The 22,665-nt window shown below is 43.4% G+C and overlaps 1 protein-coding gene across 1 annotated transcript; it reads right to left on the reverse strand.

The window, feature by feature from the left end:
• Window positions 1–793: 793 nt before the first annotated feature.
• Window positions 794–21,002, reverse strand: LOC146058050 (polyunsaturated fatty acid lipoxygenase ALOX15B-like). The gene is made up of 15 exons (XM_083170013.1): window positions 20,985–21,002; window positions 17,942–18,120; window positions 14,726–14,930; window positions 14,019–14,100; window positions 11,857–11,979; window positions 11,386–11,486; window positions 10,987–11,159; window positions 10,598–10,744; window positions 7,086–7,289; window positions 6,186–6,272; window positions 5,847–6,016; window positions 5,115–5,236; window positions 4,737–4,837; window positions 2,700–2,870; window positions 794–991 (listed from the first exon to the last, which is right to left on the reverse strand). Exons 2-15 carry the CDS (start codon window positions 18,086–18,088, stop codon window positions 812–814), a joined length of 2,013 nt encoding a protein of 670 aa, XP_083026139.1. The 5' UTR covers window positions 18,089–18,120; window positions 20,985–21,002; the 3' UTR covers window positions 794–811.
• Window positions 21,003–22,665: the final 1,663 nt, after the last annotated feature.

Genomic DNA, 22,665 nt, shown 5'->3' on the forward strand with positions numbered 1-22,665 from the left:
CTACACATCCCAGCATGCTCTGCATCAGATTTAGCATGGCCATACAGGAAAACTAAAGCAGAGCATGCTGGGATGGATAGTTAAACAGCTGGAGTGTCAATGTTAGCCATCAAGGTTCTATCAGGCATGTCCAACGTTGGCCAACTACACATCCCAGCATGCTTTGCAATAGTTTTAGCATTCTCTAATAGCAAAACTGTGGCAAAGCATGCTGGGATGTGTAGTTTCACAACATCTGGAGGGCCAACGTTGGACATGCCTGTTCTATATCCTTTATTCTGTAGCTGAAAGGAAACAATTGATCGCATTAGCTGCCTTTATCGCATAGTGTGTATGTGGCATTAGTCACCAGCTAAGATAGAGAAAGCAGACACCATACATCTTCCTCTATAACTGGAAACTGTCATTTTCCTTGATACGCTCAGGAAATGACTGGTTACCACTCCCTGTCAATCAACTTCTGTATGGCCAGCAAAAAAAAAAAAAAAAAAAAGTAATTACAGGACGGCCTCATGCAAGCATACCACAGGCGGTGTGCATGTGTAGTCAGTCGCGCAGCCTGTGAATATGCAGCATTGCAATCAGATCTGAAATAAGCCCTAAGCCAACACTTCGCATCAGAGGTGCATATCACGCAAGAAAGGAACTACGCAAATTGTAATGAAATATTTAATCACATCAAATATGATCAGACAATGGCTTGAAGATTTCAATGTCGACTCCTCTGCCAACACAGATGGACAGTGCACATCAGGACATTATATGCTGGTGGCAAGGTCAGGCATAATCAATAAATCAGCCACTAGTCCGATTATACAGAGACACTGTTCTCAATCACACTCGGGTCCAAGTAGGGATATGGCAAACGCATGTTCTTGTTCCTCTCTTTAATGGAATGGGAGATCTCAGCCAGCTTCTTCTGGAAATTCTTTATGGAAGTCTGTGGAACCGCCTCTGTAAAACGCACATTGGGATAATCCCCAAGACGTCTCTACAGGAGGAATGGGAAATCTTATTAAATGGAAGCCTCAAAGACCAAATCACTTTAATACTGTAACTGTCTATTCACATTACAGAGTGATATACATAGTAGAGATAGGCGCCGTGGCCAAAGATTTGGCTTTGTCAAGCGACTGAAAGGCTTTGGATTTTTCAAAATTGGTAAAAAAAATAAAAAAAAAACCAAAGCACATCATTTTTTGCACTTTGGCCATGGAGTAATATTAGCCTCAATAACATTTCCAGCCCTTTCCAGACAATTTTGACCACTTTATAGCTCACACAATGTTGTTTTCATTCAATTTAGGCCAAGGTCTGCAGCAAGCTGGATGGTTATTAACACAGAACTTCTGAAAGTATCAGTATGATGTATTGGGGTGCAGTACACAAAGCGCAAAATATTTTTTTTTTGTGTTGGGCTTGTCCAACACTGCGTGGAGGCAGAACAATCACACGTAACTGGTAGTATCAGTATGGTGTACTGGGGTGCAGTACACCACAATGTTAAAAAAAAAATTATATATAGCTGACCGACATCCTGCCTGTGTACTGTACTCCACTACACTGACAGCCACTGCCCTCTGCACACTGACTTAACACAGCCTGCCTAACACAACCAGTACACTGACACAGCCTGCACAAAGCAGCAGACCCCCTGCATAACTTTGCACAAGCACACACACACACACACACACAGAGCTGTGCGCTGCTTGGAAAGAGTGGGGAGAAATTCACCGAATTCGAGATGCCGAGCCTATAAAGACTTCACGTCTCGCCAGAATCTAATGCGAGATTACAATGTTCAGGTTTCCGAGCAAAGTCGGAAACACGCAAGCGAGGCAGGCTCTGTTCGGATTCCCCAGAATCCAGACTGCTCATCTCTAATACATAGATGATTGGATGTCTAATCAGTGCAATCCTAACAGGAATATGAGGGTACTTGTTTCCTAGCACGGCGCCCGTCAGGGTTAATCGCATACCTTAAGGTACGCAATTTAACATAGGAAACAATGTGAAATGGGCCAATGTGCCCGTTTGATTGTATATGCCCCCTTATGGGTATTAAGTATGGTAAATGGTCCCCCATTGTTAACGCCAGCCCACTATTGGCACCAACCCGAAGTGTGGTGAGCGGCTGTACGCATCTTTCGACTTTTTCATAACCCCACTATCCACGTCGGCGTGGAGTTTATTTTATAAAGTGTGGCGAGCGCAGCGAGCCCCGCGTAATACCTTTGAAGTTATGCGCGTCCCCTCGCGGGTATCGCCACGATTTGGGCTCGGTGGCTCGCTGCTCTCCCAACACTTTATAAAATCAACTCCACACCGACGTGGATAGTGGGGTTATGAAAAAGTCGGAGGACGCGTACCGCCGCTCGCCACGCTGCAGGTTGGAGTTCATCGTGGGGTGGCGTTAACAATGGGGGACCAGTTCACCCATGAGGGGGGTATGCAATTAAACTTGGGGTTTCGTGGGCTTTTAACATTGGGCCCAATGGTAAAATGGTCTCAGGGACTATTTTACATTTATTCCAATGTAAAAAAAAAAAAAAAAAAAAAAAACACCACATGGCATGCGATCGACGCCTTTTTTTGGTCCCGATGCATAAGATAAAATTGCTGGCGCCGTGCTAGGAAACAAGTACCAATATGAGAGTACTAGAACAGATTGCAATATTCATAATTGCCCCAGTACTCACCCGGTCCATTGGCTCTTTACTGAGCAGCCACGCAGCGGATATGCCCAAACTGGTAGTATTTACTTCAGGCAATGTAGAAAGGATACTCTGGGTTGTGCTGACCCCTTTTACTGTGGGTGGGGGGCTTCTCATTGATGTGGGGCCATTAGGCATCCAAGTATAGATGTCAGACTGCAATGGAAACCCAGACAGGAATGCTTTACACCAGGAAAGCAGAGGAATGGTCAGAATACATTACAAGGTAAGTTACGGAGTAATGTAGAAGTGCCCAGTTTTTTCTTTGATGATTTCAGGAACAATTTCCACATTCCAGGTTAAGGATACCAATGCTTATGCACAGGTGACTTCATTAGTAACTCAGCAGCAGATTTAATAAGCTCAGTGAAGTGATAGTGTCTGGTTTTTATCACCGGCCAATCATCTCCTACCTGTCATTTTTCAAACCAAGCCTGTAGCTTCATGGTAGGAGCAGATTGGCCGGTGATAAAATCCAGACACTATCATTTCACCGATCTTAATAAATCGGTCCCGCTCTCAATTTGATTTATCATCTGGATTCAAACAGGGATACCTTAAAACCTGGACTATACTGGCAGAGTTTAGGGAACAGGTGTATTGCATGGTGTTTCAGGACCTAGTAGATATTGTCCCATAAAGTGTTTTGCAGAATATAAAATGAGGCTTGCAATATGTAGTTCACAGATGTCAGATTAAAGTGGTAAAGGCCATCTATAATAACATACTGCACAATACAAAAGGTAGAGAAATGTTGGACAATATGATGTTCAGCACAGTTAGTGTCAGTAATCCTGTAAATCAACGTCTTCCAATGTTGATGTCCACAATGCTCCAAATCCAAAATAACTTGTATAATCAGAAAGATAAAAAAAAAAAAAAAAAAAAAACCCGGATAATAAGAACAGCATAAAAAGAAGAAAGTGGTGGTGGTTACCCAATTGTTTGGATCCAAGTACACCCCATGGACTGGAGGGGGGGAAATAGTGAAAGTGGAACCTTGTCCAAGTCGGGTCAAGTGCAGATGGTCCCAATAGCCAACTCAACAGGAGTCAAAAGGTATACCTTTGAAAATGCGTTAGAGCACTCCTGTTTACTGAGCTATTGGGACCATCTGCACTTTACCCGACTTGGACCAGCTTCCACTTTACTATATTTCCCCCCTCCAGTCCATGTGGCATACTTGGATCCGATCAATTGGGTAGCCACCACCTGTCTATTCCTGGGAAAACCAAAAAGGCAAGCTTTTTCCAATTGGATTACAATAACACAAGCTACGTCAGGTTTATGGACACCCTTTAACCATACTGGACCCCATTTCTGGACTGAAACTTTGGGGATTGACCAAAAAGTATACCATTTACTTCTTTAACTCTTCAGGTCCATAGCTCACCCAAAGACATCAAAGTAGCTCAGTGCATTTTAATTTGTTGTACGGTTTAATCTTGAGCCATAATATTCTCATATATACACTTCCAATTATTTTTTATTATTACTATTTATATTCATTTTTCTTACTTTATCTTTTTTTTATTGTTTAAATTATAGATTATAGTTTGTTTTATTATAATGATAAATCATTTATTTTTGTGATACCCAATTGATCTAACTAGTCATTTATATAGCGCTCCACATACCATGTTTCTTTCCTTAATGAGAACAGCATGTAAAACTTGGTCAGTACAGATGGTGTAATGGTTAGCCTTACTGCCTCACAGCAGGAGTTAGATTCCCACCATGGCCATACCGGTGCAGAGTTTGTATATTCTCCCCGTACCAATGTAAGTTTCCTCCAGGTACTCCGGTTTCCTCCCACAAGCCAAAAATATACTGGTAGGCTAATTGGCTCCCAACAAAAATTAACCCTAGAACGTCTGTGTGTACCTGTGGTAGGTTATATAGATTGTAAGCGCCACTGGGGCAGGGACTGATGTGACTGTTCAAATATTCACTGTAAAGCAATGCGGAATATGTGTGCACTGTATAAGAAACTGTTGATAAATAAGATGTTTTGTCACTCACCTGACCACTGTTGACAGCTGCATGCTGAGCAGAACAAGTGAAGATCACCATGGTTAGGTACTTGATCAAACAGGCCTTGGTCTTAAAGCAGGAAGGTATTCCTAACATACGGAATAAACCATTAGTCATCTAGACCAGTGGTTCTCAACCCCGGTCCTTAAAAACCCCACACAGGGCACATGGAAAACATGCACTGTTGGAGGTACTTAAGGACCAAGGTTGAGAACCACTGAACTAGACCTTACCTACACACTGAAAATCCAAAGTAATATCTGGAGCACCACATTTGGTGCTCTTCAACCTTTGGCAAATACCAACTTTACTAACATTTCAGAGACCAGGTTGGCTCCTTCAGGACACCATTGTGAAGTCACTAACCTGTAGATTTATACTCCAAGAATCCTTCTTTGTAGATCTCGGCCACCCAGGCCTGAAGTTCAGGGTCTGTACTGACCACCACATCGTTCTCATAGTAGTAATTCACAATGTTGGATACAAAGCTGTTGGATAAAGCAAGAGGGATAATCAGTGAATTACGGGGGAGGGGTGATATATAGAATTCCACACCCAGTTATTTTCTGTAAATGACCAGAGGATGTCTGATCGTGTGGGGGCAACATTAAGATTTTTATCCTACAGCAGGCTTTCCCAACCACGGTCCTCAAGGCACACCAACAGTGCAGGTTTTAGCGATATCCAAGCTTCAGCGCAGATTGTTTAATCAGAATCTCTCAGATACTAATTAAGTCATCTGTGCTCAAGCCTGGATATCTTCAAAACCTGCACTGTTGATGTGCCTTGAGGACCGTGGTTGGGAATGCCTGTCCTACAGCATAGTCACTCTATGATTAGTAGGTGGCAATGGGGTAGATGTATGAAGGAGTAATAAGGGAGGAGAAGGGAGCCAGAGGAGAAATGGCCCATGGCAACCAATCAGCACTGAAGTAACATCTATAATTTGCATAATATAAAATTATACAGAGCAGCAGATTGGTTGCCATGGGACAGTTCTCTTCTGTCTCACTTCTAAATTTATTACTCCTTCATACATCTACCGGGTTCTCCCCCTCTTGGTGGGCAGCCCGTCAGGATAATGTTTTTCAGAACTACCTCTCCACAGCCAACCAGATCTTCATCCCATCCTCCCTGTACAGGTAATTGGGAATGGTCTCCAATCCTCTTGCCTGGATGTCATCAGGGAGACAGAGGCTGCTGTAAGTGACCTCATCCATTGCTTTTTTCAGCAGTATTGGAATCCCTCCTTTCCCAGTTACCATACCCTGGAAAAATACAATGTGCTGGATGTCTGTTCTGGTGTAATACGGTCTTTTTAGATTCAGGACAAATAAATGATAGTTTAAAACATTTAATATGAATGTTCTACCTTAAACTCAATACCACGTGAACTAGGACAGTTTTCTTTAACCACTATATAAGAAAGGATCTCACCTTATCAAAGAGACCCCCAGGACCAATGAGAGTAGATCTGGCAATGACATTGATTTCAAGGGTGTAACGAAGATGTGGAATTATTAGCTGGGGAAATAGAATAAATCATCAGCATCTGATCTAGACCATGAGAAACTGATTTTAAATACAGGAAATAACCACATTATTAATACTCCAGCATCAGCCGTCAAATCACCCTTCTGTAAAACCCAAGTAGGACTTGTACAAGTTATGTCATTGTAATGCCATATAAATGCAGATCATTCTGCAGTAGGCAGCAAAATGTTATGTTCCACCATTTCAGGTAACAGACCGATCTATGATTGGTGCAAGGTAGTGCACAGGGGCCACATAATGCACCCATAACATTATATGTATCCCTCTGGTGTCCCATGACAATCTAGTATCTACAGTACTGCTACCACTATGTGGGCCTGCTAAGAACCTGCACACAAATCCTATGTTCCGATAACACCTCTCAAAGCCTCCATATTAAATGAACGCTTTAGCCAATTTATAAAGCCCCTGCAGAGACTGCCACTCCATGCCAATACGGATGGTGTAATGGTTAGCATTACTGCCCCACAGCACTGACATCATGGGTAAGATTCCCACATGACTAACTGTGCAGAGTTTGAATATTCTCCCCGTTCTTGCACAGGTTTCCTCCAGGTACTCGTTTCCTCCCACAATCCCAAAAATATACTGGTAGGCCAATTGACTCCCAACAAAATGAACCCTAGAAGGTCTGTGTGCGCGTGTACATGTGGTAGGGAATAGATTGTAAGCTCCACTGGGACAGGGACTGATATGAATCTTCAAATATGATCTGTAAAGCGCGACGGAATATGTGTGCGCTATATAAGAAACTGTAAATAAAATATTGTAAAACCAGATCACCTTATACACCGGGTGGCCCATTGGAAGTTGTCTGGTGGTTGCAATGTTGAAGACTTCAGCAAAGAGATGCGTACGGAGAAGGTGAGTGACCATTTGATGCACCTGGTAGTCAGAATTGCGCACCCAGGTCTTGGCCAGTAACCAGTCACATTCAGAGTCACTCGGCAGGAAGATTGGAGAGTGCTCTCCTGGGGTTTGTGCCAACTGTAATAGACAGAACCGTCACTACAACACCATCTAGAACCACAAATATCCTTTATATGTTGTTTAGAAGTGGGCAGTATCTGCACGGCATGCTCTCGCTGCTCTGCCGACTGCTGCACTTGTCAACACATCTTTTCCGATGCAACTTCTGTCCTTTTATGAATTATGAAAGAGGACGCAGGTTTATAGTTTACAGGTAGGTGCCAAACACCCTTGCACCGGCCCTGTGGCATGGCCCTAACTGAGCAGTTTGTGTATACTCCCTGGGCTGTGCTAGGTAGATACAGTACTTTGGTTGCCTACAGGGGTAGGATGGTTAATCAGCTCCTAGAAAAAAAACTAACTAGTGTTTACATGTGGTAGGGAATATAAATCTACTCCACTGGGAGTGATGCGATTGGCCAAATATTCACTGTAAAATCACTGCAGAATGTGTAAGCTAATTAAACCACCAAGAGTAATACTGTAGTAGTGTTCAAACTGTGTACCCCAGTCCCAAATAACCAAACCCATTTAGGACCACCCATATGTCCCGACTCCCAACTGGTTATGTTTGACATGCTACTGAAGCAATTCCTTCATGCACAAACCTATTTTTGAAGATATTAGGACACAAGGTTTATTTTATTTTTTTTGTATCACTTTTGTTTCCAGGTTATTTATATTGCATTAGTTTTAAATAACTGTCCACATTTGTAATTTGTCTGTTAAAAAACAACAAAAAAAAAAAAAAAAAACCACCAACCCCTTTTTTCAGATTAAAAATACTTTAAATCTAGCATTTTCTTTAGTGTCTCTTATGGAACTCGTTTAGGAGGGGGGTGGGGTTGAGATCTGCACACAAAAAGAAATATTTGTCCTGTAAGCTCAGGATATTTGGCCGCTATATTATTTTCTACAAGCGGGGGGTGCTATCCTATCGACTAAGTATAATGGTTTTAGTAAAAAAGAGAAAGAAAAGTAGTCATGGCGGATGCACACCACATGTATTTTGTAATTATTGGGTCTTGATGAGTACAAATTTTTATATCTTATGTGGGGAATCCTTTTAATCTTTATTATGAACTGGATTCAGGATATACCCACAGTAGTTAGGCGAAATACAAGAGGTTAAAATTACTTACATACAACAAGTACAGACATTTGGTGAAAAAGATGAGAATAAGTGTATAATAGTATTAAAATATAGGTAGACCGGATCTGTATGGTGTGGTGCCTGTCTTTTTAAGCTTGGGATTTCTATCCCCTGATACCCACAAGGATTTGCATTGTATCAGCGAGTGTATCAATAATTTATATATTGCCTATACTGGCACATCAAATTATGGAGTTTAAATATCAGTACTGGACCTTCGTTGCCCTTATTGGTGGGTGATTATTTGTGTTCTGTGCAAGACCTGTAGCATGTAGCCAACACCTCAGATACAAATGAACTCTCTCACGTGAGATTTAGTGTTTGACTTTATTACACATTCGGTGGATGCTGCTCTAATTTATTGTGGAGAGATAATACTCTCTACAGTAATTTTTCACTTTAGTTGTTAATTCTGACCAGGTTTGATTTTTAACCAACTAGAAAGTGTCTGGATGTATTATATCACCACAGTATCTTTAATTAGTTTGTTGCACCAGAATATAATTCACTACAATGTAGCTAACTAGGTTGGACTGCTAATAGGAGTTTACTGGTTTGTTATTTAATGTTGCTGAACCAGTATGCAGTGAAATGCTGCCACCTACTGGTGGGAAACAGGTTATGCGCCCAAGAAATCACAAAAAAAAAATTTCAGTCACACAGTACAAGCTTAGAGATTATTTTGACAGTTTAACTAAGGTATAATTCCTACTTCACACACATACAGTCCTGTGTCTACACTATAAACACAGGTTAGAACACGTGTTTCGCACTAGCTTCTTCAAGCTGGTTAGCTTGAAGAAGCTAGTGCGAAACACGTGTTCTAACCTGTGTTTATAGTGTAGACACAGGACTGTATGTGTGTGAAGTAGGAATTATACCTTAGTTAAACTGTCAAAATAATCTCTAAGCTTGTACTGTGTGACTGAAAATTTTTTTTTGTGATTTCTTGGGCGCATAACCTGTTTCCCACCAGTAGGTGGCAGCATTTCACTGCATACTGGTTCAGCAACATTAAATAACAAACCAGTAAACGCCTATTAGCAGTCCAACCTAGTTAGCTACATTGTAGTGAATTATATTCTGGTGCAACAAACTAATTAAAGATACTGTGGTGATATAATACATCCAGACACTTTCTAGTTGGTTAAAAATCAAACCTGGTCAGAATTAACAACTAAAGTGAAAAATTACTGTAGAGAGTATTATCTCTCCACAATAAATTAGAGCAGCATCCACCGAATGTGTAATAAAGTCAAACACTAAATCTCACGTGAGAGAGTTCATTTGTATCTGAGGTGTTGGCTACATGCTACAGGTCTTGCACAGAACACAAATAATCACCCACCAATAAGGGCAACGAAGGTCCAGTACTGATATTTAAACTCCATAATTTGATGTGCCAGTATAGGCAATATATAAATTATTGATACCCACAAGGATTTGCATTGTATCAGCGAGTGTATCAGGGGATAGAAATCCCAAGCTTAAAAAGACAGGCACCACACCATACAGATCCGGTCTACCTATATTTTAATACTATTATACACTTACTCTCATCTTTTTCACCAAATGTCTGTACTTGTTGTATGTAAGTAATTTTAACCTCTTGTATTTCGCCTAACTACTGTGGGTATATCCTGAATCCAGTTCATAATAAAGATTAAAAGGATTCCCCACATAAGATATAAAAATTTGTACTCATCAAGACCCAATAATTACAAAATACATGTGGTGTGCATCCGCCATGACTACTTTTCTTTCTCTTTTTTACTAAAACTCTTATGGAACTCAAAAGCCTGTGTGGTTATAGCTATGGACCTATATGTAAAAAGGCCTGGAATATTTGGGGATGTCAAGACCCCGTATAAGTCTTTTGTACTGGCAGAGGATAACGCGTGCACCTCTCGCTACCCAGCTGTATTAAATAGTGGTACCTGAGTACAGTCTGGTATGGTGACCCCCAAGTAATGCTTCAACTGTCTCATACAATGGTAGTCCACAACATTTTGGTCCAGGAGGAAAGCCATGCATTTATTTATTTAAAAAAAAAATTTTTTATATGATCATGGCCTTTGCTTAAACAAGCCCTCTAATTGTATTTAAACTAATCTTACAACTATGATTCCACATAACATATTTGAATTAAGTAGACATTAGAGAAAATACTTGCCTGGATGGCTATTGGAATAAGTTGATCTTTAGGAGTTCTCCACAGTAGACACATAGGAGCAGTCATGTATTGTTGCTTTCCATTAATGGAGTTATTGGCTGGGACCCCCTGCAGAATCTTGTAATCGGCCAGGAAGATATGGCCTTTCTGAAAGATGCAAACACCAGTTTATTGCTGGGTATCTGGGTTCTTAGTTTTGGGCTAACGGCCTTATCAGAATCAGCTTTATTGGCCAGGTATAATTGCGTATACTAGAAATTTGTTTTCGGGTTTGCGGTGCAACAGCCAGGAGGGTAACAAGTAAACCGTATACAACATAAACAGGTGGGGGAACATAGGAGCCAATGGACTTGCTGTTTATTCCTAATTTCCAGAAATAGATCCCTCACCTTTAGTTCTGTCTCAAGACTGGTGGTGGTCCCCAGAGATGCAGCCACCATGTTGCAAGTAACTGGGAAGTTCTCAGGAATGTGGGAGCATTTCCTGATGAGTATAGGGTTAATGCCATTCAGGTATTGGTTACCAAAAAAGGTATCCTCCTTCCACATCTCAGCTACCACATCTGGGGATAAAAGACATGAAGGAACATTAGATCGGATTCATCACAAACTGCAGTACTCCTGGGATATTACCGATCTTGCTCATTTCAAAAGACCACTTTACCATATGAGATAGGTGTATCATTTCACTAAAGAGGGGACAGAAGACTAGCAGCTGTTACGCCTTCATCTGAGATATTCACCTCCGTGAATAAGAAAGATTAAAAAAAAAAAAAAAAAAAAAAGTACCTGAGTTATCAAACCCTCTCAGGCAGAAGACCCGTTTGATATCATCTAGACTGGTCCACGATTCTGCACTTGTGAAACCTTCCAGCATCATTACAAGTCCCCTAAGAAAGAATGTATTATTAAGGATTCAAACATGCACCTAAGAACCAAGAGGTTTTATAGCCCAACAAATCCATACAGTGATGTAGAGAAAGGCCAATTTACATTTCCCTTCCACAACTACAAAAAGGGATTTGCAAGTGACTGAAAAGGAGATCTTAGTACCAATGCTCAAGTACATTTCCAGGCACAATGTTAGATTGTGGAAAGCCAACTACAGTATATACACTTAAGTAAAGAACACACAAAAAAAAACAAAAAAAAACAGGAGCTTAGCAAATCAATGAAGGACTCTTTGGCCAATCATTTAGAGAACTAGACATGAAGGATATACTGAGGTTTCTCCAGTTTCTTCTCAGACTAGATACATACACGGCTGACTTGGAATGCTGGAAGCTGCTCAGTTTTTGGAAGGAGTACTGGTCATTACTGGGCAGTTCCTCAACCTTGTCTACAGCAATGCAGTGAGGGGCACCTTCTGCATAACGTTTCCACCTGCAGGATACATAGGTTAGTACTAAAGTGATCAGTTATGCTTTCCCTACATGGACCATTCCTAAGCATACCGATTATAGAAGTCAATGTTTTTTCGCTCAATGTTTTAAAGCCAGTGGGATTGGTTTAAATAAATGAGGCAGCTTAATCCAAAATAAGTGACAAAAAAAAAAAAAGTCAGTTGATCTTGAAAGAACTGGGTCAATCAGCAAAGGCTTAAATACTGGAGCAGGGATATTTCAGACCTCAACACCAGAAATACATACATTCTTATTGTCTTCAGTCTATGCTTAGTTTGTATTTTAATAGTCTAGTTCAGGGGTCCGCAAACTATTTTGCTCTGGGACCCTGTCAGACAACATTTTTTTTACAGGACCCCAGCAAGTTACTACTGAATGGACGCCACAGGTATGGTCAGTATAGTGAAGAGACCGCTTTTGTGAGAGGGATGCAGTGGGTAATGGTAAAAGGTGACAGGGGGGTGGAAAAGGGAAACCGTGGGCGTTTACTTAATGCGTTATACCCTGTCCCCCCCCACCACAGACACATTAGCCTGATGATCAGCAACAAAGTTGTGACCCCATGCTGAGGTGGTAAGGACCCACAGTTTGAGAACCGCTGGTCTAGTTAATGCCAAGTTATGCATAGGATAAATATAAGTCTGTCATAGCCACTCAGAAGACGTTTCGTAGAGACAGGGGTGGAACTGCTGGAGGCACCTGTACTCAGTTGACACAGGCAGCTTCCAGGCCTGATGTACTCCAGTTATTAGAAGCATTCCAGCTATATACTGAGCTTCCTGTGCGGTCAGGCAGGGAAGCTCTGCCTTGGCTCTTGTTGCTATTAGTCCCTCTCCTCCCACCCAGGCATAAGCTCCCTCCTCCCAAATGAGGAGGAACCTGCTGCTTGCAGTCAGTGATAATGGGGCTAACAATGTGAGTCTCTGGGGGCAAGTGTCCAGGGTCCTGCTCCTTGAAAAGGCCATCCTTGCTAAAAATAAGGGACAGGGGAAGGGGGTCAGTGTCCCAGAAGGGAGTGGAGCTACCAGCCTTGCACTATAACATAGGAGTGTTATGGAGTTGCCACAGTCCCTCTAAGATAAATCTGCCAGTGTGTAAGGTATGAGCAACAATATACAGTATCGAGTGTATACATGTAATCATATGTGTGAGCAACTATAGGTGTTTTAATACATACACTGAACTCCTGGATGTAGCATGGGTGGGGTTCTGCAACATTAAATTATGGGCGGTCACTGCATTATAAAGGTGGTTATGGATTGGTCTATTACATGCTTGTCACAAAATTGCTTTCATACTGTCTGGTGGAACGTGCTTTACGTGGTTTGTAACAGTCACCAAAATGCTATCTGTATTGTTTGCTCATCATTAAATCGCTCTCTGTATTGTCTAGTGATTAAAATTTGCAGATTAAGTTAAAGATTTCCACTACTGCTCAGTCATCATTGGCTCAGATGCAGGTGTCAAATTTGCAGTCCAAAGTCGCATGGCACTGCATCCATGGTGAAAGTGAGCAATAACAGGTTGACCAGAGGGTGCAAAGATCTATCTTGCATACAGGCGACTAGGATGAAGTTAAACCACTGGGTAGGAGGCAGCAAGGGGGATTACTAAAATAACCAAAAAGGGAAGGGAAGTTCTATCCCTCTAGGGCAGTGGTAGCCAACCCTAGCCTTTGAGAGCTACCAACAGTTCACATTTTCCAGACAACCTAGCTGCTGCACTCATTAATCACTGACATTTTAAAAGATACACAGGTGGAGCTAATTAGCTCAGTTGTGATTCTGTGAGGAGAACTGCAGAACATGCACTGTTGGTAGCTCTCGAGGACTAGGGTTGGCTACCCCAGCTCTAGGGCAAAGGACACTTCCTCAGACACACTAATTTATAGTTTCTTATATAGCGCAGCAGATTCCGTTGCGCTTTACAATAGTAGACAGTGATAAAACAAACTGGGTAACAACAGACTGGGAGGTAGGAGAGCCCTAATGCTGTATTCCATGTATAGCGGCATCTTACTTGTGAGTTTCCCTCTCCTTCTCCAATTCCTCTGTCCGTTGTTGCTTGAGCAGTGGGTGAGTATTGCCGGATAATATGATGCCTGAAACAGAACAGATACCAAGAGTACTGTAATGTACCATAGTCAGTCTGGTTTATGGATGGTTATTGATCTTGCATACAGAGGAATCATGAGACAAGAAAAGTGCCCATACATGGAAACCTTCCCATCTGTAGTGTTACATGTGCGCTAATTCTACATCAATCCCAGCTGTATAATAGATAGTACTGTACACCAGGGGTTAAAGTGTGCATGTGTGTGTGTGTGTGTGTGTGTGTGTGTGGGGGGGGGGGGGGGGTGACAGGATGGAACAGAATTCCACCAGCTCTAATGGTGAGGTGAAACTAGGTCATTGTCCACATTGGCCCCGCACAGTAATGCTAACAGAAGCATTATAGTTTGCAGGGAGGGGGGGTTGTAACAAAAACCCTACCACTGGCCCTGACTACCTACTGGGGGAGAGGAGTGGGGTAATTAGGTGGCATAGGGAAAGGAGTTCCCCGACCTCTCCAGGAGCACTGCTGTACACCAGCGTGGAGATGAAGCACTGTGGAATGTGACAATATAATACATTGGGGTGAGCACCACTCCCACAATGACAACCACCCACATAGACCAGAGGAGGAGATCTCCAGGGAGCACAATACAAATCTGGATAGAATCTCACCCTTTCCCTCTGGTATGGTCACAGTCATTCCCGTAGGAATCCATTGATGAAACGGGAACTGGTAGAGCCGACCATTAGGGCAGGTCACATTGACATAGCGGCAATACCAAGCAACTGTATTAAAGTTATTGTAGGTCACGGTGGACAGCCGAACCAGCAGGAGCTCTCCAAGATCTTTCTTTGTGTCAACTTCAAAGTCAGTCACCTGGAAAAGCAGAGCTATGTCTGAGAAACATGCACCGAGGAACCACAGAAAGACACATACTAGGGAATTAGGGGGATGGATAGACAGAATACTTTATTAATGTAGATAATTACTGAATAGCCTTTTATTAGCCATACATTTTAAATAGTCTGAAGATTGGAGAACCCAACTGCTTCAACGCCAAATATTTAAATGCATAATTTGTTCATATGAATAGTGTTAAAGTTCAAGATCAAGAAAACTGAAACACAAGAATAGTCTAATGAAAGTATGCAGATATTTTAAACCGGGAAAACCTATAAAACGCAGGGTTGGTTGACGTTCCTGTTGGATTTTGCTGATCGTGAGCCACAGACCAGGCAACAGTCTGGACTCAAGACTATATAAGGTGCAATTGTCCTGCATTTCCCTATACTGGACTTGGCAGAGTTGTAGACATCTTTGTTCCAGGACTTACTTTGGGGAGTAACGGGGCCTAGACATGTAAATTGCCTCTACATCGCTCCATGTGTAGTGCATGCCGGATTTGGGGGGGGGGGGGGGGTCCAAGTGCCCAGAAACCCTCCTGACAGCCAGACCAAGTTTTTTTTATTTAGTTTGAGACGGAGACTGTCTCTAGTGACCGCTGCTGGGCAGCTCTATGCGAAGATGCCGGGGACATTGTTGCAGGCAGAGCAATGATATGCGGCAAGGTGGCCAAGGAGAGCTTCAGCAGGATGAAGGAATGTGGCAGCAGCACACAGCTTACCCCGCTCGCCTCCTTCCATCGAGTGGAAATGAGATGACCAGCGGGAGAGACACAGACTTGCTATGACATTGGCTAGACTCACTACAACTGAAGCAGGAGGTTCAGATGATATTCAATGTACGTATGTTATAAACATAAACACTTCTTATACATCATATATGCAGGTGGTTGGGGGGTTTCCAGATACATAAGTCACTGTTATTAGCTGCAATTTTTGGACATCTATTCTATGTGGCATGATGGCAGTACTTTGTTAAAGTGCTTTAGTCTTTCAACATGTTGGGATTGTATCTGTCATCACCCTGCTGACAGGTACAGCCCCGAAAGACAAAGAATAAAGCACTATACCAAATTACCAGTCTTGGAGCACCGCCATACATCTTATGGAAAAAGGCAGCGGCACGAGGATTTGTGAAAATCTATTTGATAAAATTTGAAAGCAGAAGCCTCTTTATGAAGGTGTGTAAAGAGGTTCCTGCCTCAAAAAGTCGGTTTTCATGTGAAAAAAATAAATTTTATATATTCTGGAAATCAACCCCCCTTACAAATCCTGTGTTTGCCCCAGATTGTTCGGCACACAGCGATGTTCCAGTGCTGTGCTAAACAATCTAGCGTCAGCTCAGAAGTATCGCTACATGCATAGGACCCGTTTAGGCTTCTGGCAACAGCCACCAGGGATTCAGTCTGGTAACGAATCCAAGCCAAGTCTTCTGCACTGTTCAGGTAGTAGACACTGATGCAGAATGCTTGGCGCCAACTCATGAAGGCCGAGTATCACAATGGAGAACCCACTACTGCCTGAACTCCTTGTCCAGGGACAGACTGGCCCACAGGGGAAACAGCAGTGAGCCCCACTTGCTCCTCAGGATATAGACTGCACATTTAGTGATACATTATATGATGCTGCACAGGACTATGACTTAATAATTACAGGGCATCGCTGGTATTGCATGTACTATACAGAGCAGTGAAATTTGTTTAGGCAGAAGCCAGTCCTGAACTGGGTCAAATAAGGTACATAAGTGTAATGCCAATTAAGAAGGGTACAACTATATTGTACTGTATGTGTAGGCCAAAGAAGCCTGTCTATTACTGTACTTCGCACATCTTATTGTATAATCGGTGTCCATTAACCAGAATTTATTTTTGGTAATAAAACTTAATTTAAAGTAGGTTATTATACAGAACATGCAAGGCAAACTTGCCAACATGTACAATCTCTCCAGGACATTGCTACGGGGCCCTATTCAATGCTCTCTTCCCCGACAGCATTGAACAGGGGATCTCGGCAGAACAAGCCCAACTTTACAAGCAGTAAGGCTCGTTCTTCCAAGAATGGCTTGGAATGACAAGCTCCCGGCCACAGCCCCAACTTGTCCCGCTGCAGGCGGGACATTGAAATGTGCCTGCAAATTCTGGGTCGAGCAGACTGAGAACAGGACAGGGTCATGGCCAGGGCCGAAACAAGGGTTTCCGGCGCCCGGGGCAAGGCAGTCTTTTGGTGCCCCCCCCCCCTTGTCATGCTGCTGCGCGCCGTAGGTGCGCCGACATTTTCAGGGGGGGGGGCGTGGCCTATAATCGCTGCTCCCCACGAGGCCACGCCCCCATTTGCCGCTATGGGGGCATGACCCAGAGGCTCTGTGAGCCTCTAGCCATGCCCCCAGCCCCCTGGCTGCGGGAATAGACGCTGTGCGCATGCGCACAGTGTTTATTCCCCGCTGCTTAGTTAGCAGCTGACAGGGGGGACCGACCAAATGACGCCTTGTCCCTGGCGCCGGAGACCCCCCCCCTCCCCGCACAGTCCTCTCACCGTTGCGTTGAAGCCGCATCTTACTGACTTCGTCCATCTCGACTCCTACTAGCGCGGCTGCAGGAAGCGCTGATGACTGCAAAAAGACTTGCCGGACGCTGATTGGCTGAATTCAGCCAATCAGCGTCCGGCAAGTCTTTTCGAAGTCATCAGCGCTTCCTGCAGCCGCGCTAGTAGGAGATGGACGGCCACACACCTGCCCTGTCACCGGACCTCACAGCGCCCCTCACCTCCAGCGCCCGGTGCGCGTGACCCCCCAGCCCCCCCCTAGTTACGGCCCTGTCATGGCTGTTGGCCCAGCTCGACAACCATGACCCAAGATTGAATACCCCCCTAATAAAAAAAAATATATATATATAACATTTTTGAACTGTACATTGATATGGTGTCTGTATTTCCTGTAATAAACAGCTTGTATTAATGGCATTATGAGCATACTAATAAGATACTTACAGCTCCAGGTCTGAAGTTACTCCACTTATGATCCAGGTGATGTTTAACACTTTCTCCCAGGGTGCCCAGAAGAACAATGGAGACTTGGTCACAGGTCCCAGCACTCAGGTCAGTCCCTGTAGCAATCTTTAGCTTGTAGGTCCCCATGTCTTCAGGTAACAATGCCTGATGGAGCAGTGCTGGAAGGAACTAGACTAGTCAGAATGGTCTCAGACCTGAGCAGAAGTTATCCAAGCATCAATTTTTTTTTTTTTACATTTCCATTGGTTCTGAAAATTTAATAAAGGTAAATGCAAAGGAAAATCCTGTCTGTAGATAGCAATGGACGATCAGAATCATATTAATCATTTTAAATGACAGCAATACAGGACTTCCAGTTTAATAACCGTCTGGTTTGTAAACCAGATAGACATTATAGAAACATCTCAGCAGAATCATCCATCAGTTTAAAAAAACATGCAAGAAACAGGAAAACGGGAGTACTCCAGTAAGGTATGGCGAGGTGGGCTATATTGTAGGGTATGTACCGAACATGGGCTCGATCTTGAAGATAATTCAGTCAGTTTTTCCATTTCCTGCACAGTTTTTGAAACAAAAGGGTTGCCGCTGCAATTTCTGAAATCATCCTCCAGGAGGTGGCAAGCAGCTTGGCATGGTGCAATATCTGGGCTTAGCAGAGGTGGTGATGGATAGGGGCAGAGCAGAGGTTGTGTCTTCATAATAGCATAATATCAGATCCACAATGCTGAGATTACTGGCATTGTGAGGCAGGGGTCAGGTACATGATGACTGATAGGAATGGGTTCATTGGGTCGACAGTCATTAGGTCAACACTGTTGGGCCAACATACTGGAAGGTCAACACAGTAGAAGGCCGACACATGCGTTAATCAACAGTGGGGTTTTCACCAGAATGTTGACAGTTTTAAGTGCGCCGCTGCCCTCGTCATTCTTTGGGCACGGTGCCTTGCTATGCAAGTCACACTATTTTATTCTCCCACCACGCCCTAGTGGATGGTAGGGCATGAAATACCACATGTCGGCACACGTCGGCCCAAAAAAAAAAAAGTGAAAAAACCCATGTCGACCATCTTTAGGTCGAGCTATCGACCATATCCCGACTGATACTCCACATTCCTGTAATTAGGCAAATATATTGTGAGGAATGCAAGCTTTGTTCATTTTTCAAATAAAAAAAAAATATGGTTACTTCAAGTTCCCCTTGACATAACATAAGCCACCTCTACACTAGTCAGTCCATGAGTAGAATCCCTCAGAAAGCTTACACCCCTACAAAAGAGGGTACCCCAATTGAATTGGCCTACAGTGTCCAGCAAACCTGCCCTGGTAGGAGAAGTGCTGGCATTCCAGGACAATGAGGGCCTGCTGGAGCTTGTGGTCTGCTTGAAAAAAAACAAACTCAAGTGACCACTAACTTTGTTTCACTGTCAATACATGGAATAGCCCAGTGCCAGTTCTACCACAGGAGTATGTAGGAGGATAGCAGTCCAGTGGAGACCCCAACGTCTGAAATCCCACCTAGGGATGCCAATCCCGGGGCATTTTTTCAATCCCGGGAATCGGGATTGAAAAATGCTCAATCCCGGGATTCCGGGATTGGCATGCCTAAAAAAAAAATTCCCCTGTGCCCCCCACACTAACTGACTCTTGGGGAGGGGGGCAGGTGGCAGCGGTGCGTGATGCGGGTGGCCTGGCGGCAAGCAGGTGCCGGGGCCACACACTTACTTTTGGGGAGTGCCAAGCGGGGGAAGCAGGCGGCTTCGGTGAAGAGGCAGGCAACTGCGGGAGGCAGCTAGCAGATCTGACGGTGGGGATGTAGCGCTACTGCCTGCGCAGCATGACCTGTGACCTAATCACGCTGCGCAGGCCGCACGCCGGGACGGGGACAGCGTCTGAGCGAGTGCTCAGACGCTGCCCGGCATTAGACTGCGCATGCGAAGTCTAATCCCGAAATCCCGGGATTGGATACTCCAATCCCGGGATTGAAATCCCGGTCTTTTTGGAGCCAAATCCCGGGATCCCGATCCCGGGATTGGCCACCCTAATCCCACCCCTTAGCTAAGCAGTTTGGGGTTGCTTAGCATGTTTTTAGGCAGACCCCACACTGTATAGGAAGAGGGACTCTAGACTGCACACCACCCCAGCTGCTTGTTATAGGAGGAGTTACCTAGCTGAGATTTATAGTTATATGCAAGATGGGGAGGGGTGCAGTTGCATAATATAATACAGATCTTCTAATTAAGTCATAAGTGGTTGTCACCATATATTAGGCCCAATATAAGAACCTGTCCACAAGCATTGCTGTCACCTCTTTCAAGCAGGTTCCTAACACTCTAGGGCAGTGGTTCCCAAACTATGTGCCATGGCACCCTGGGGACACTTGCAGGGGTGCCACAGGTTGGTGGTCCAGGACACATTCAAATTATGTATGGGTAATTATTTATTTATTGACAAAACCAGTTCTGATACTGCCAATAATAAAATGTGTACAAACAGAATAAAATACGCCCGTTTACCACATACTGGAACTGAACCTAAGGATCACATATAAAACAAACAATCTACTGGAGCTCAAATTTTATAAACTTTTTTTTTGGCCTTGGGGGTGAAGTAAAAAAAAAAAAAAAAAAAAAAAAACCCTGATACTCTAGAGTGCCAGGATTCAAAAAAGAATGGGAACCCCTGCTCTAGGGGGACAGAGCACCCCCAAACCAGTCCAAAGACAAAAAAAAAAAAAAAAAAAAAAAAAAAAAAAAAAAAAAAAAAAAAAGGGGGGGGGGGTCCAGATTTTTTAAATCGCCAGTCATTTACACTGCAAACCAGTTTGCTTCTGAAACGGAAATGATTGCCGCTTTAAAAAAACCTGGAGATTTCTTACCAAACCTCACTTTCTGATTCTCTCACCCTATTAAATATCACCCTTTGTGTTAATCAGTGATGGCCTGAAGTGGCCCAGCCAGACAATCTCAGGGGCCCCACACCCCCCAAAAAAACTGACACCATATAAGTATAAGCGCACTTACTTTGGATGATGCCTGAATCAGTAATGAGCAGTCACTGCTAGGTCCCTGCTTATATACCATGTGAGGGCAGTGGGGGAGGGGAACTAATCTAGACTGAGGCAATCTCCAACCTCAGGTGTGTTGCTATAGCTTTCCCCATAATATAGACAATATAGGAAATGGGCTCTTGACTGCTCGCCATAGCTGCTGGTAATGAGTCTGAGAGGTGCTACCTTGCTGAGATTTATATCTACAGTATATGCAAGAGACAGGGAGACGCAGGTGCACTAATCATTACTCCTCACATATATATTGCTTATTATATTTACATTGTAATATTAAAGGCTGTAATCAAATCTTTTGTCAAATATATGAACCTGCACACCAATATTGAGGTCACCTCTTTTGAGCAGATACCTAACACTCTGGACTACCTCCCTACATTGGTGGCAGTGGAGTAGGGACACTTGTATGCATCCAAGGGACCTATGAATGCAGCACTCCTGTAAAGCCATGCCCCCTTTCCACCCATTGTGGGGGTATGGCCTGCACTCTGAGAGCTGGCGGCTATGCCCCTAGCCCATACTTGCCTACCCTCCGGGAATGGCTGGGAGGATCCCAAAAAACTGGTCTCCCCCTGACATGGGGCACGGCTTGGTGATGTTGGCACATATAATATTAAGCACATATCGCTGGCTATAAGGTCACCGAGCGACCATATTGCCAGTGATTTGTATGTGCAGTGGGCGATAAATCACCGGGTGCACGCACCGGTGTTCAGCCCCTAATGGTCACTGGTCGGAGGAGCATGCTGTGTAAAGGGACACGGCTTGACCCATTTACACTGCCGCTGACCCGCCACTGACCTGGGTTTTTGCGGCGGTGTAAAAGGGGTATAATTAGCTACACAAGCACCTCAATCAAAGGTAGCTGTATATAGAAAGAGCAGACAACCAACTTTCTATTAGTATTCACAGATCAAAGGAATTTTCATATACAGTATGTGCCAGTTGGCCTGATTGGTTAATAATTCAGGTAGAGCCTTAGTAACTATAAGTCCAGCTGCTGATCTTACACACCATTATCCCCAATGTTTTTAGGCAATATATGCGATGTACAAAAATCAACCAAGCTCATACACTTATTATTATTGCTGATTAAAAAATACACGATAGATGCTTTTCAAAAGCTTGTTCCTAATGTGGGCTCTTAAACAATGTCCCAGACTGTATAAGGCACTGATTGCTAACTGCAGAGACATAGCATTTGTCCTGGAGCTCTAGTTGAGATAATGTAGCCCTCAATGAAATGTCAATTGTTAATGTAGACACTGTAACTTAATAAGACTCTTTATAAAATACCATGCATCCCTCAGGTGGTACTCAGCAGGTATCTTTATAGTAAGGTCTGTTTGTGGATGACAATTCACTTATCATTTATGGAGCAGGTCTACCGCAATTATAAACATTGTAACAGAATGGAGATCTACCCGGATGTGGGATACATGGAGTTCATGTGTGTATCACTCTGTAATTTGGTGGGGAACGGACCTAGTTATTAATATGATTTTGCCTTTGAGGCTTTCATATTAATAAGCAAGGGCGTAACTACCATAGGTGCAAGGGGTGCAGCTGCTATGGGGCCCAGAGCTGAAGGGGGCCCATCTTTGCTGTGTAATTAATATGTTTTACATACATTTATC

This window comes from Crinia signifera, chromosome 2 (assembly GCF_055691185.1).
Source record: "Crinia signifera chromosome 2, ASM5569118v1, whole genome shotgun sequence".
In the NCBI taxonomy this organism is placed as follows: Eukaryota; Metazoa; Chordata; class Amphibia; order Anura; family Myobatrachidae; genus Crinia; species Crinia signifera.